The sequence below is a fragment of the Dryobates pubescens genome, chromosome 9 (assembly GCF_014839835.1).
Source record: "Dryobates pubescens isolate bDryPub1 chromosome 9, bDryPub1.pri, whole genome shotgun sequence".
NCBI lineage: Eukaryota > Metazoa > Chordata > Aves > Piciformes > Picidae > Dryobates > Dryobates pubescens.
The window spans coordinates 28386225-28400319 of record NC_071620.1 but is presented as its reverse complement, the minus strand read 5'-3'; the positions used below and the strand labels follow the sequence as shown (position 1 = coordinate 28400319).

Here is a 14095-nt window from a genome sequence, read left to right as displayed (position 1 = left end):
TCCCATCTCTCTTAGCCTGTCTTCATAGGAAAAATGTCTTTTGCCAACTGGAAAAATAGTTCATCTACTCATAAATCCCATGGAGAAACAGAATGTCAGAATGCAGAGGCAGCTGTGCACATTGAGGTTGATTAATTAGGGGAAACTTCAGTATCCCCAGCTTCTTTAGGTGAAATTGGATTGAGGAGTGAGAGAAGCCATAGTGCTGGCACAGTGGGGATGCAGGTTTGTACAGCACATTCTGGGGCATATTGGAATTGAGGTCAGGAATACAGAATGAGGCAGTTATGCTGTTCTTAACTGTGGTCTGGAATTGCTTACTATGTTTTTCTATATTTGATAACAGAAATGGAGTCAGGATTTCATATCCAGAAGCTTGAATTCTGTCTTGCTGAAGTAAGCTTTTGGTGTAAGGGTGAGAAGAGCCAGGTAGGAGGCTGCAAGTGCCCCATTGTCCTTTCTCAGACACAGTGGTTGCAAAGAAAGCTGTTGTTCCTGTCTTTATGTAGGGCAAGTGCCTCAGGATCTCTAAGAGAAAAAAAGGAAGAAGAAAAAGCTTCTAAGATCTTATACAAAGTCTGGGTCCCTTCTTACTGAGGGTTGGTCAAGTTATCTACAGTAGCAGACTCATGTCACCACCTCTTTTGCAAGCAGTAGGCTGCTGAAAATCCTTATTGTGTCAGTGGAAAGGAGTGTTAGTGTGGAATTAAGTGGAATTTGATAAATAAATACACCATACCAAGTCCACTCTTCAGCTATGCTGTGATTTTCTTTTTCTTGCTCTTTCTTCTTGTTAAGAGTTCCTGTTTCTGAAGTTTGCTTAGCCATGGAGAAAGTGTTCTCCAACAGAGATGGACTGTGGTTTTGTTGTGACCTATGCTCTTCTCAGACACTCTTTAAATAAAAATATGTCATATCTTTATCAGCTGTTTTTTATCTGAGATAGTGGTGGTTGTGCCAAGTTTGGGACCTGCACTTTTCATGACTGCAGTGGAGAGATGCCAGCAACAGAATTTGGCAAGTGCAAATGGATTATTTACCTCTAGGGAAACAAAGATCCAGGATTTGCTTCCTGTGATATAGCTTTTACAAATGGATCGAAGATGAGAGGAATTTCCTTTGGAATTCTCTGTGTGGATAATCACAGAAGGTTAGGGGATGGAAGGGACCTCAAAAGATCCTCTAGTCCAACCCTTCTGCCACGGCAGGGTCACCTGTACCAGATTACACAGGAGCACATCCAGGCGAGTTTTGAATATCTCCAGAGGGAGACTCCACAACCCCTCTGGGCAGCCTGTTCTGGTGTTCTGTCACCCTCACAGTGAAAAAGTTTTTTCTCATGTTTTCATGGAACTTGTATGCCACAACTTCCCATTGCCCCTTGTCCTGTCATTGGGCAGCCCCAAGAAGAGCCATCCTCTGGGCACTCAGCCTTTACATATTTGTAAACATTAATGAGGTCATTAATGATGCTGAGGAGATCTATTAACTCTTGGTAAGAATTTTAAATAACTTAACACAGTATTATGTACTTATGTAATAGCTTTGCCCAAAATGCAAGTCTTAAATAATATGCTGGTATTTTTTAGAGGTTTTTCTGATCAGGGCCATTTCCATTTAAGAAGAGAAGCCTATTTGATGGCACTTATTTCAAAAGGAGAAAAACTGTGTGTTTGGTGAGAATACACTTGCAGGTCTTCATTTGTATTCAGTATTTGTGCTAATATTAACAGATATCCAAGTAATTTCTTTCTGCTTTTGTGCAAAATAGAGTCATGGTATTGTTTTGGTTGGAAAAGATATTTTATTTCTTTAAATCCAGCCATTGCTAGCAGGGCATTGAGATGCTGGAGCATGTCCAGAGAAGGGCAATGAGGCTGGTGAAGGGCCTGGAACATGACCTATGAGGAGCGTCTGAGGGAGCTGGGGTTGTTCAGTCTGGCAAAAAGAAGGCTGAGGGGAGACCTCATCACTCTACAACTACCTGAAGGGATGTTGGAGTGAGGAGGGGGCCAGCCTCTTCTCCTTGGCAGCAAGCAACAGGACTAGAGGAAATGGTTTCAGGCTGTACTGGGGAGGTTCAGACTGGATATCAGGAAATATTCCTTCACTGAAAGGGTTATCAAACACTGGAATGGTCTGCCTAGGATAGGGGTGGAGTCACCGTCCCTGGAGGTGTTTAAGCAGCATGTGGACCTAGTGCTGAGGGACATGGTTTAGTGTTGACCCTTCAGTGCTGGGTCAAGAGTTGGACTGGATGATGTTTGAAGTCTCTTATAGCCAGATGTGTTCTGTGATTATCAACTCTACCAAGTTTGGTGCTATGCTATGTTTCTTAGCACCACATCTCTGCATCTTTTAGAGATATCTCCAGGGATGGGGATTCAATCACCTCCCTGGGGAGGCCAAAACATGAGGCTGTTTCCTCTCGTCACTTGTTCGTTAGGAAAAGAGGCTCACCCCCACCTCACTACAATCTCCTGTAAGGTAGGTGTAGAGAGCAAGAAGGTCTCCCCTCAGCCTCCTTTGCTGCAGTCTACACAACTCCAGTTCCCTCAGCCACTCCTCACAAGTCCTGTTCTTTAGAACAGGACTTCACCAGATTTGTTGCCCTTTTCACAGTATCACAGTAACTAAGGTTGGAAGAGACCCCAAGGATCATCAAGTCCAACCTGTTCCAACAGACCTCACAACTAGATCATAGCACCAAGCGCCACGTCCAATCTCCCCTTGAACACCTCCAGGGACGGCGACTCCACCACCTCCCTGGGCAGCCCATTCCAATGACGAATGACTCGCTCAGTGAAGAACTTTTTCCTCACCTCGAGTCTAAACCTCCCCTGACACAACTTGAGACTGTGTCCCCTTGTTCTGGTGCTGGTTGCCTGGGAGAAGAGACCAACCCCCACCTGGCTACAACCACCCTTCAGGTAGTTGTAGAGGGCAATGAGGTCGCCTCTGATCCTTCTCTTCTCCAGGCTAAACAATCCCAGCTCCCTCAGCCTCTCCTCATAGGGCTTGTGCTCAAGGCCTCTCACCAGCCTTGTTGCCCTTCTCTGGACACGTTCAAGTGTCTCGATGTCCTTCCTAAACTGAGGGGCCCAGAACTGGACACAGTACTCAAGGTGTGGCCTAACCAATGCAGAGTACAGGGGCACAATGACCTCCCTGCTCCTGCTGGCCACACTATTCCTAATACAGGCCAGGATGCCATTGGCCTTCTTGGCCACCTGGGCACACTGCTGGCTCATGTTTAGGCGGGTGTCAATCAGCACCCCCAGGTCCCTCTCCGTTTGGCAGCTCTCCAGCCACTCTGACCCCAGCCTGTAGCTCTGCATGGGGTTGCCGTGGCCAAAGTGCAGCACCCGGCACTTAGACTTATTAAATGCCATCCCATTGGACTCTGCCCATCTGTCCAGTCGGTCAAGGTCCCTCTGCAGAGCCTTTCTACCCTCTAACTGACTAACATCTGTTCCCAACTTGGTGTCATCTGCAAACTTGCTGATGACTGACTCAACCCCCTCATCCAGATCATCAATGAAGATGTTAAAGAGGATGGGGCCCAGCACTGATCCCTGGGGGACGCCACTGGTGACTGGCCGCCAGCCGGATGTGGCACCATTCACCACCACTCTCTGGGCTCGGCCCTCCAGCCAGTTCCTGCACAGGCTCCAGCAGCTCAATGTCCTTTTTGTAGTGTGGGGCCTAAAACTGAACCCAGTACCTTACCAGTGCTGAGCACAGGGGGACTATTGCTTCCCTGGTCCTGCTGATCACATTATTCCTTGATACAGGCCAGGATGCTATTGGCTTTCTTGGCCAGCTGAGAACACTACTGGCTCATCTTTAGCTGGCCACTGAAAATGTTTCAGTATCTCAAAAGTGTAAGTCTGTCCTGTCTTTGTAAATTAGAGGTTAGAACAGCTCTGAACAGTGAATCAACGAGAGAAGCATGTTCTGACCATTTCTGCAATAGCTGGATCACTATAATTAGGGTAAAAAGCAGTTGATAAATTCTGCAGTATGCTGTAACTTGCACCACAGCTTTCTGTGATTGTTTCTGTGGATATTGTATCTGAGTGGATCTGTGATTTTTAGATTGCTGGTGTTTTAACATCAGTCATCAGTAGTGACTTGTGAGGCTGTAAACCTCAGGCAAACTCCAGTGAGTTAATTCCCTAAAGCAAAGTGAGTGTGTCACAGCTCCTCCTTCCCCACCCCTTCCCTGGGGTCCTCTGTGGTCCTTCTTACATCTTTTTTTCTATTTGGAACTGTGTTTTTCAGTAGATCATAAAGGTGCAGGTGCAGCAATGCTCAGTTTGAATGTAAGTATGAGGCATAAAACTTCCTAAAATGCCTTTGGAGGAGGTGGCTGAGCAGCCAGGCGTGGCACACACCACAGCTGCCATACCATGGAACTATTGGCCCTGATGGGAATGCACTCAATAAATTGTCTCTTGTCTTTTTTAAGATGGTGGAAGGATATAAGTCATAAAGTTGACAACAAATTACAAGCTTGATTGAGACAACTATTTTTATAGGCAACTTGATTAGAAGTTTATACAGAGTGTGAATTGAAGCTTTAATTACAACTTGCAGGTTGGGATATTAATTGAATGCTGTGGATAGCCACAGTTAGCTCTTGCATGACTTGTGCCCAGGAATCCTAAAAGAATGGACCATCTTTGATTGAAATAAAGCCTGGGAAAAAGAGAAATCTCAGTATTTGTTTTAGCACAGTTATTTAGTTTTTGAAAGGAGGGAGGGTTGTGATATAAAATTCTCTATTGCATTGCTAGCATGAAGGGCCACCAGAAGTGGTGACTGCTGTTCATACACATAGATGTCTTCCATTTTCACTGCTTCCACAAGAGGAGGCTGGGAGCCATGGCAAGCGATGAAGTGATGATCCTGTTTGAACTTACCATGCTGGTCCTGAGTGCCAGAAGACAGGCGAGTGGGTGAATTGCATGTTGGCAGGCCTTGGGACAGATGAGGGATCATCCCTCGTTCCAGAACTGTCACAAAATAACACAAAAGCTCTATCATCTGTTGTAGCTAATTTGACAGAAAGGCAGTAATTGTCAGCATCTGGTCTGTGTTTGTTTTGTACAGCTCTGGCTTCCAGAAGGGCACAGATGTAATAGGGCCATCACCATAGCAGAGAGCCCTGTACCGTGTAGACACTGGCTAGTCATACCATAAGTGACAGGTTGAGAGGAAAGCCTCAAATTGTGCCTGGAGAGATTTAGGTTGGATATAAGGATCAATTTCTTCCTGAAAGGGTTGTCAAGCCCTGAAGCAGGCTGCCTGGGGCAGTGGTGGGAGTCCTCATCCCTGGAGGGATTTAAAAGTTAGAGATGTGGTGCTGAGGGACATGGTTTAGCAGTGACCTGGAAGTGCTTGGTTGATGGTGGGACTCAATGGTCTGAAAGGTCTTTTTCAATCAAAATGATTCTGTAAGATGCAGCAGATCAGTTTACAGTAGTTCATTGACTGTTAATCCCACCTCTGTCCTGCTAATCAAATTGGTCAGCTTCAGGAGCATGGGGCCACAGGGCTGCCTTCACTCTTACGGTGCAGAGTGGGGTAACATCTGGTGGAGTAACATGGAGCTGTAGTGAAGATGAACTTCTGAAGCAACTCAGACTCCTTTGTACGCTGCTTAAGATCTCCTTCTCAATTAGTGTGTAGTGGGCTTCTGATCCTTGATATCCTCTACTCCAAAATCCTCATGGCTGACCTCGGGTTTCATCTGATGTCTTCTGCCAGAGACTCCAAGTGAGACCATGCTCCTCGGCTGCAGTGTAGAGGATAATTGTTTTCATGTGATATATGCCACTAGGATTACTTGCCTTTTTGTTTGTTTGGTTGGTTTTGATGTAGAATGCCTTTATTTTATTTACAGTAAGTTGTACTTGAATACTCTTTATCATTCACTTCCTCAATGGTATAGAGGATATAGTCATTTGTAAACGTGGCTGATGGCTTATGGATGAGCCTTTAGGTCTCATTTGTACATGGATCAGTTTCCAGTTCAACCAGAGGTGACTTCACATGTGTGCAAGACCTGCTTTTACTCTAGCTTCTGTCTCTGAGCTCAGGAATGTCTGTTGTGGTAGTTCGGCTCAATTGGAGAAAACCAGTCGAGTGAAGTGGTTTGTGCTGTGACCCACACCTCTACATAGTCTGCCGTGAAGCACTTTCATTTTGGACTAGATTTATTAGAGCCTCTCAGGATCCAGTATCTGCCACAACGTGTGTTGAAACTGTTCAGAGCTGTTACTTGCCTGGCATTGGTGACACCAGTTCCAGTTTAGATTTCTCTGTAAAGAATCCACGTGGTGTACAAAAACTGGTCTGTGACCAAAACCATTGCACAGTAAGTGGGAAGAGTGTGGAGGGGAGATTTTGCTTGTCAGTTGCACTGTTGCTCTGAACAGAAGCACTGATGTAAACATAGCCTTCAGCTACTAGAGCAAGGTCTTATCCTATATTTTATGGACAAAAGCAAGAGTATGAAGGAAGACAGATTCTCTTCTGCTGACTTTAAATTAATTTAGCCTGACATGAATGTGAGAACAGGGAGGAACATCATGGGAGTGGGAAATGGATTTATGATACACAAGATGGCACTTGTTGAATATTTATATCCTTATTTATATGTTTAATTTGGTCATTCTGGTATTTGTTAATCCCCCTTGACAGCTATACCTTCGGTTTAATGTCGTAAAATCTGTTAAAGGATGATCTTTTTATATATATGTACATAAAAATATGCACAGAGCATATTCCTTATATACAGTTCACAAATAGTGCCCAAATTGCAGTGCTTTAGACTAAGAACATGCTCTTGAATTTCATCTGTACTTTGACCTGAACTAAAGATCTTTCAGGACAGATGACAACTGTGTGTCCCTTTTCTGGCTATATCAGGATGGAGTGGTTACTGTACCTGGCGTGCCCAGAGGTGCTCGTTGTGTTCCTTTGGAAGGTGATGTCCTCTTAGATGTGTCAGAAAATACTGCCTGTATGGCTGCTTTCTGAACCAGTTATTTCAGGATGCCCACATTAGCTCAAATATTCTTAATACCTAAACCAGGTCACTTTGACAAAGCTCCATTAAGGAGTAATGACACCAGAAGCCGTGTAAGCAGATGGGGAGGAGCTGTTGTCTCTGAGCGTGGGACCGGGGGAAGCAATTGTGATAGTGGTGTTAATAAAAGTAATTCAAATCAAAGTGTCTGCTGCTTCAGGGAGTGAAAGCAAACATGAGCTGATTCTCACTACACTGATGGAAATAAGGGTAATCTAGTGTTTTACAGCCATGCAATCTTAGGTATAAGTGGTATGTGGGGTTGTAATTCAGGTACTCTGCTGTTGGGTTATACTTCCAAGCAGTGCCTTTTTGTTCTCTCTCATTTACTACAAGCTGGGGTTCTGAGTGCCATTGATCAGTGCTCCGGGTTGGTAAAGTGACAATACAGCATGCTGAATTAAACTGGGAGAGGCTATCTTTTGTGAGGGAGCTGCAGCATCAGTGGATGGCTAAGGGAAGATGTCATCTACCTGGAATTGTGTAATGTGTTTGACAATGTTCTTCATGACATCCCAGTTGCCAAATTAGAAAAGCCAAATTGGACTTGAGGGATGGACCACTCACTGGGTAAGGAACTGGCTGGCTGGTCACATGCAGACAGTTGTGGTCAGATGCTGGAAAACCTTGCCCAGGGGGTCATGGATGCCCCCTGCCTGGAGGTGTTCAAGGCCAGGTTGGATGAGGCTTTGAGAAGCCTGGTCTAGAGGAAAGTGTCCCTCTTCATGGCAGGAGTGATTGGAGATAGGTGATCTTTAAGTCCCTTCCAACCCAAACCATTCTATGATCTTTTACCACCCATATAGTTTGCCAGGTAACTTCCTCTTAACACTTATTGAATCTGTTTATTGTTAATTATCTGGTTTATTGTTATATTTATGCCTGTAAGGAACCTGGGGACAGACTTTTTGGCAGAGCCTGTTGGGACAGGACTGAAAGAGAGAATACTTAGAAAGAAGATATTTTTTACACTAAGGGTGGTGAGACACTGGCCCACAAAGCCTAGAGAGGTGGTAGAAGCCCCATCTCTGGAACCAGTCTTGGTCAGGTTGTTTGGGGCTCTGAGCCATCTGCAGGGGGTTGGACAAGATGACCTTCAAAGGTCCCTTCCAAACCATTCAATGATTCTGTGATCTTTGCCTTTTATATAATTACAATTTTTGTTTTGATTATTCCACATCACTTGAAAACTTAACTGTTAACAGCAAATCCTGGCAGCGCAGAGCCTTTTAATTACTAAAAATAAATATTACCCTGTGTGAGAAGGCATTGGGCACTACAGAAAAGGTGGTTGGCACAAACTAGTTGTCTCCAGCATTTCGAGCATGATCTTGGCTAAGGACACGGTCTAGCTTTTACCCTGGTGGTTTGGGGCGTATCGCTAGGTTTTAATTCTGAACTAACTCAGCATAAGATCAGAAAAGCACTTGCTTAGCTCTGGGGTGATAATAGCAAGGGAAGAATCAATTTTGCCCACGTGGATGTTGCCTACCTATACCATCAAACCCCACTGTAACCCATGTGTCGGGAAAGAGGAACATAGGTCATTTATCATAAGACTTTGAGAAGTCTCGTGTTAGAGCAACCTGCTCCAGGTGACCAGGCTTTAGCAGAGGGATTGGACTAGATGATCTTCAGAGGTCCCTTTCAGCCCCCATTATGCTGGGATTCTGTGATATGCCATGTCATGTCACTGCTGTGTATCAAAAGTTGAAATGGATTAATTGGACAAGCTTTCTTTTTCAGAAGGATAACAGGAGAAGTACGACTTTGTGGTCTCTGGTTTTGCCACAAAATTAAGTTTAAATATGTCACTAGTTCAGGATGAATATTCCTTCTCTGTCCCCAAGCTCTCTGCACACTGGAAGCACTCCAGTTTCCTCATCCTGATCTGGATGAGAAACACGTTTGTCACTGTTATCAGATGCAAAAGAACTGAAGCAGAATATTCCTGAGCAGTTTTTCAGGTGGTCCAGGGGGAATTGAACTAATCAAGCTGAGGCAATCCAAAAAGTCCTTCACTAGAGCTCTAAGGCCACATGAAAAACTGTGTATCACAGGTTAATTGCTGTAATTTTTGAGTTGTAAATAAAATAGAAATAAGATCTCTTCAAGAAGAATTAAAGGGTTAGGAAAATAGTCCCCTTTTAATCAAAAAGGGCAATGCCAGAGTAGGCTTTGTTGCAGGCTTGGACAACACAGCTAAATATAACCATTTTCTTTCTGCATTTCTGTTTGGTCTATAAATCATCAGGCTGGGAATGGATTTTTTGTGTATCCTGTTCTAGAGTTCATCTGTTATCTCTGCAAGGTGTCTGGTTTTTTGGATGAGAGGGATGGCTTCCTACTTGAAAAGGGCATGTCCTTAATGGGTGGCCTTTCAGCACTGAAAGACATTAGTAGAACTTTGTGCCTGGTAATCGATGCTGCTTGTTACAAAGATTTCCTGCTCGACAATAAAAATCCCTTGCTAGCAGTAAAGATCTTATTCTGAGAGTTGTGGGTTTAAAAATCTATTTTAGAAGGTGGAGAGAGGATAAGCAAAGGCTACGACATGAACTGCTTTTTGGACAATAGATCAAGTTTGATTTCTGAGCTTGGCTGTATTTTTGAATTCAACATTTGTGGCTTAATACTTTTTACTCAGTCTGTACTCTAAAAAGTTTGAAGGTGTTTTGCTCCAGAATGACTTGATTCAGGTGAGAATTTTGGTGAAGGTGTTCTTAAATGCAATTTCATGGCTAAGTTTTTTAGCTGTTTTATAAAATGCAGTAACTTTACCATGAAATGACCAGAATAAAAGTAGTTTCCATGTATTTTAACATTTTAAATAACATTTGGACGTTTATGTTGTGTTGTTCTATAAAGTGTAATTGACCTGCACAACTGAGTACCAAAATAAGGTGTAGGTAAAAGATAGGCAGTGCTGGTGACACTTGGGAGCTAGCTTGTGTTCAGCACTGATTTAGGCAGTGTTGCTTTCAGTATTTTAGGTTTTGGGTTGGGTTTTTTGTAAGACCTGTGTAAAATGCAACGTCCCAACAACAGGATACCTGCAGGGTATGGCTTGAAGAGAAGCTGCTGAGTTGATCATGATAGTAACAACAATGTGCCACGTATAAAACTAAGGTGCATTCTTAATTCAGTCTGTTTTCAACAGTTATGTGATTTGGGTAATGAATCATATACCATATATGTTTATGCCATACATACTCCTATTTTCCTTCCACCTTTCCACACTTTTCTGTAGACAATCCATTTGTTTAATGCCACTCCAATACATTTGAGTGTTCTCAGAGGTGGTTCTATGGATGTGGGATCATAGCTTAGAGGCATGGTCTTAGTTCATGAGGGGCTAGGAGTTAAATGCAGAAATGAGATAGGAAAAATGAAATAAAGAGGAAGCTCTAAGACCAGACTTGCACTTAAGTCTCTCTTTTTATGAAAGAATTCCCTTTCTGCAGGACTGGCATGAGTTTTGGTGTGAGACACTAGCCCTATTCCTGCAGCTGCTGCTGTCTGCCCCGTCTGCTTTACCCTACTGCCTGAATTCCTCTGGCTTGTGGGTCTCATGTGCATATTTAATACTTGTGACATAAATACCATCTCTATTTGCAGATAAGTGAGGCATGGTAATTTGTTCAAGTATATGTATCAAAGACTATCCAAAACAAGTAAAGAAGAACAGTTTCTGAAAAAAAACACCCTAATTCTTCTGTATTTGCCCCAGTTTCTGAGCTGTATGCTCTTATCCCTGGTAGCTAAAGGGATAGCTTGCTGTAAGTAAGAGATTTTTGTATGTGCCTCAGGCTAAACAAGCAAATTATTCAACAATATCAAATTGATCAGTTTTGTGAAGTAAACACTGTATTTATACAGCAGATTTAAACATGAGCTCTATATCCAGAGAGGGAAATCATGTCCACTCTGAGGCTGGTGTCAGAACTTCACTGGAGCCAGGACTGATTGTCACCTGTACAGTGGCATGGTCATGTTTTTGTGCACCCAAAATACTTACTGTAGAATAATTTTGGTATTTTAGAATGTCTGATATGAGGTGAAAATAGTCTGATCTGCAAAGAGGAATTTCCAGCCTGCAGTAAAAGACTGTAATCTGTAGAGCTACAATACAGAGCTACAAAACTCAACATTATTTTATAGCCCACTTATGCTTAAAATTATTTGCCCATATTTGATGTTGAATTTTCCTTTTTAACAGGTAGAGAGAATTGTTGACAAGAGGAAAAACAAGAAAGGAAAAACAGAGTATTTGGTGCGGTGGAAAGGATACGACAGTGAAGACGATACCTGGGAGCCAGAGCAGCACCTTGTCAATTGTGAGGAATATATACATGAGTTCAACAGACGCCACAACGAAAAGCAGAAGGAAAGCACACTAACCAGGACAAACAGGACCTCTCCAAATAATGCCAGAAAACAGATTTCTAGATCTACTAATAGTTCTTTTTCAAAGACATCTACTAAATCTTTAGTTATGGGTAAAGATCATGAGTCAAAAAATAATCAACTCTTTTCTGCCACCCAGAAGTTCCGGAAAAACAATCCACCATCCCTTTCTGGGAGGAAAAACATGGACCTTGCAAAATCAGGTATTAAAATCCTAGTGCCCAAAAGTCCAATTAAGAGCCGGACGACAGTTGATGGTTTCCAGAATGAAAGCCCAGATAAAATGGACCATATAGAGCAGGATCAGGAAGACTCTGTAGCGCCAGAAGTAGCAGCAGAAAAACCGGTGGGAGCTTTACTAGGACCTGGTGCAGAGCGTGCTAGGATGGGGAGCCGACCGAGGATACATTCCCTAGTGCCACAATTGCCCGTGCCAGTACCAGCCTCCATTGCATCAGCATTAACCATAAATGGAAAAGGTAGGTGTGCCAGTCGGTCGCATTGCTGTGGCTTTGTCATCTGACTGATCTTTTCTGGTTTTGTGCTGTTGAGATGCAAACGGATTCCCCACTTTGTTTCAGCCATGTTAACTGAAGTCTGGAGAGTTTCACAACTTTATTTTACATAACTATTTGACTGCAAAGCCATTCCAGATTCTGTCAGCTTTTGCTTTCCTTGCAGGGATTCATTGGTATTTGTGTTTTCAGAGTCACCATAAGATACATCTGTGTCTGCCTTGACATTGTATGGTACACACACTCAGCGTACCATTCCCAGAGACTGCATCGTTGCTTTAAGTTTATAGGGCAAGCATAGCATGACTATTTGAAACAGTTTATGGGAACAGGCGAATGATATGAGCAGGGATTGAAGAAGGTTGCACATGTCCAGAGGAGGGCAACAAGGCTGGTGAGAGGCCTTGAGCACAAGCCCTCCGAGGAGAGGCTGAGGGAGCTGGGATTGTTTAGCCTGGAGAAGAAGAGGCTCAGGGGAGACCTTATTGCTCTCTACAACTACCTGAAGGGTGGTTGTAGCCAGGAGGGGGTTGGTCTCTTCTCTCAAGCAACCAGCACCAGAACAAGGGGACACAGTCTCAAGCTGTGCTAAGGGAAGTTTAGGCTCGAGGTGAGGAGAAAGTTCTTCACTGAGAGAGTCGTTCACCATTGGAATGGCTGCCCAGGGAGGTGGTGGAGTCACCATCCCTGGAGGTGTTCTAGAGGGGATTGGATGTGGCACTTGGTGCCATGGTTTAGTCATGAGGTCTGTGGTGACAGGTTGGACTTGATGATCTTTGAGGTCTCTTCCAACCTTGGTGGTTCTGTGATACAGGCCAAAAAACATGTTGAGGACTTTGGGAAAGTTTGCACTATGTGCCTCGCTGCTGCTTGCATCCAGATTTTCTGAAAAGCCAGGAGAGGTTGGAATACAGTGGGCAAAGGAGCAGTGTGCTCCTGGAGCTGTGGAGTCAGGTAATGGATCACCCTGGTTTGCTCCAGCTGAACTAGGTAACCATGGTAGTGCACACATGGATGCCAGGAATATATCTTCCTTTGCATGGGCTACAAGGGCAGTGTAAATCACAGAGGATGTAAACAGAGCTGAAGGGAGAACTGCGAGAAATGCTAGTGTGAGTTTTCTGAGAAGGTGAGGTAGAGGAGGGAGTGTGTGTCTGCCTGTGATGATTCTGTGATAATTAATGTTGGAGTATGGTGTTGATAAGCACTGCCTTTGGTGTCCTGTTTTTTTAACCTTGTAGCGGTCATGACCCTGAATGTGTTTAAAGGCCGTTTGGATGTGGTGCTTGAGGACATGGTTTAGGGGTGAGCCTGGTAGAGTAGGGTTATCAGTTGCATTTGGTGATCTGAGGGTCTTTTCCATCCTGAATGTTTTCTGGGATAAAACATTGGGACACAAAAGACCTTCTCGAGTAGTTCAGTAACTGCAAACAGTTAAATCATTCCTACCAGCCTTTCACTATGGTAGCAGCAGTACAGTGAGGACCCCAGCACAGGGCATCAGTGGGAAGCAAAAAGGCCTGCCCAGGAATAGTGGTAACACAGAATATTAGCTGAGCTGCCTTTACCTGTTTCACTGAGATGTTGCAACTGCCACCACCTCCTTCAGCTCTTATTAGGCATCCTTCTGGGCAGCTAACTTTGAAAGTCATTGAGTCACCCTAGGGATGATGGCAGTACAAGACTTTCCTGGTGTTTTCCTAAGATCTTAAGGTGTGGATCATAAGAAGGAGAGCCAGGAGGTAGTCACAATATGTGGTTGTCCAGAAATACACAATGTTTTTTCACCCTCTGTCTGCTGCTGGGGATTTATTAGTACAAGTACATTAACTGAGGCTTTCCCATTCTGTCCTGGTGTGCTGCTGCTGATCCCCAAGCTGAGTTGTGTAGTCTGATGGGAAATGGATGCTAAATGTCCACATGAAATAAAGTTTTGCAGGCAGTTGTGCTCCTCTGCACCACTTCTGGGGGCAGCATCCAAATTAGGCAGTAGTTCTCTTCATTCTAAAACTTGGAAACAAAGTTGCAAAAGACAAATACTTCCCATTTTTGTAGGATATCAGTCTTCTTTGCAGGC

At 43.8% G+C, this 14095-nt stretch overlaps 1 protein-coding gene across 5 annotated transcripts in view; it reads left to right on the top strand.

Annotated features, from left to right (window-relative positions):
* CDYL (chromodomain Y like) overlaps positions 1 to 14095 on the top strand; it is an 88246-nt gene that overhangs the window by 38343 nt on the left and 35808 nt on the right. For all 5 annotated transcript variants that reach the window (XM_054164074.1, XM_054164073.1, XM_054164077.1 and 2 more), the window contains exon 2: positions 11316 to 11982. In XM_054164074.1, coding sequence (XP_054020049.1) covers positions 11316 to 11982 — 667 coding nt within the window. The remainder of the gene's footprint in view (positions 1 to 11315; positions 11983 to 14095) is intronic.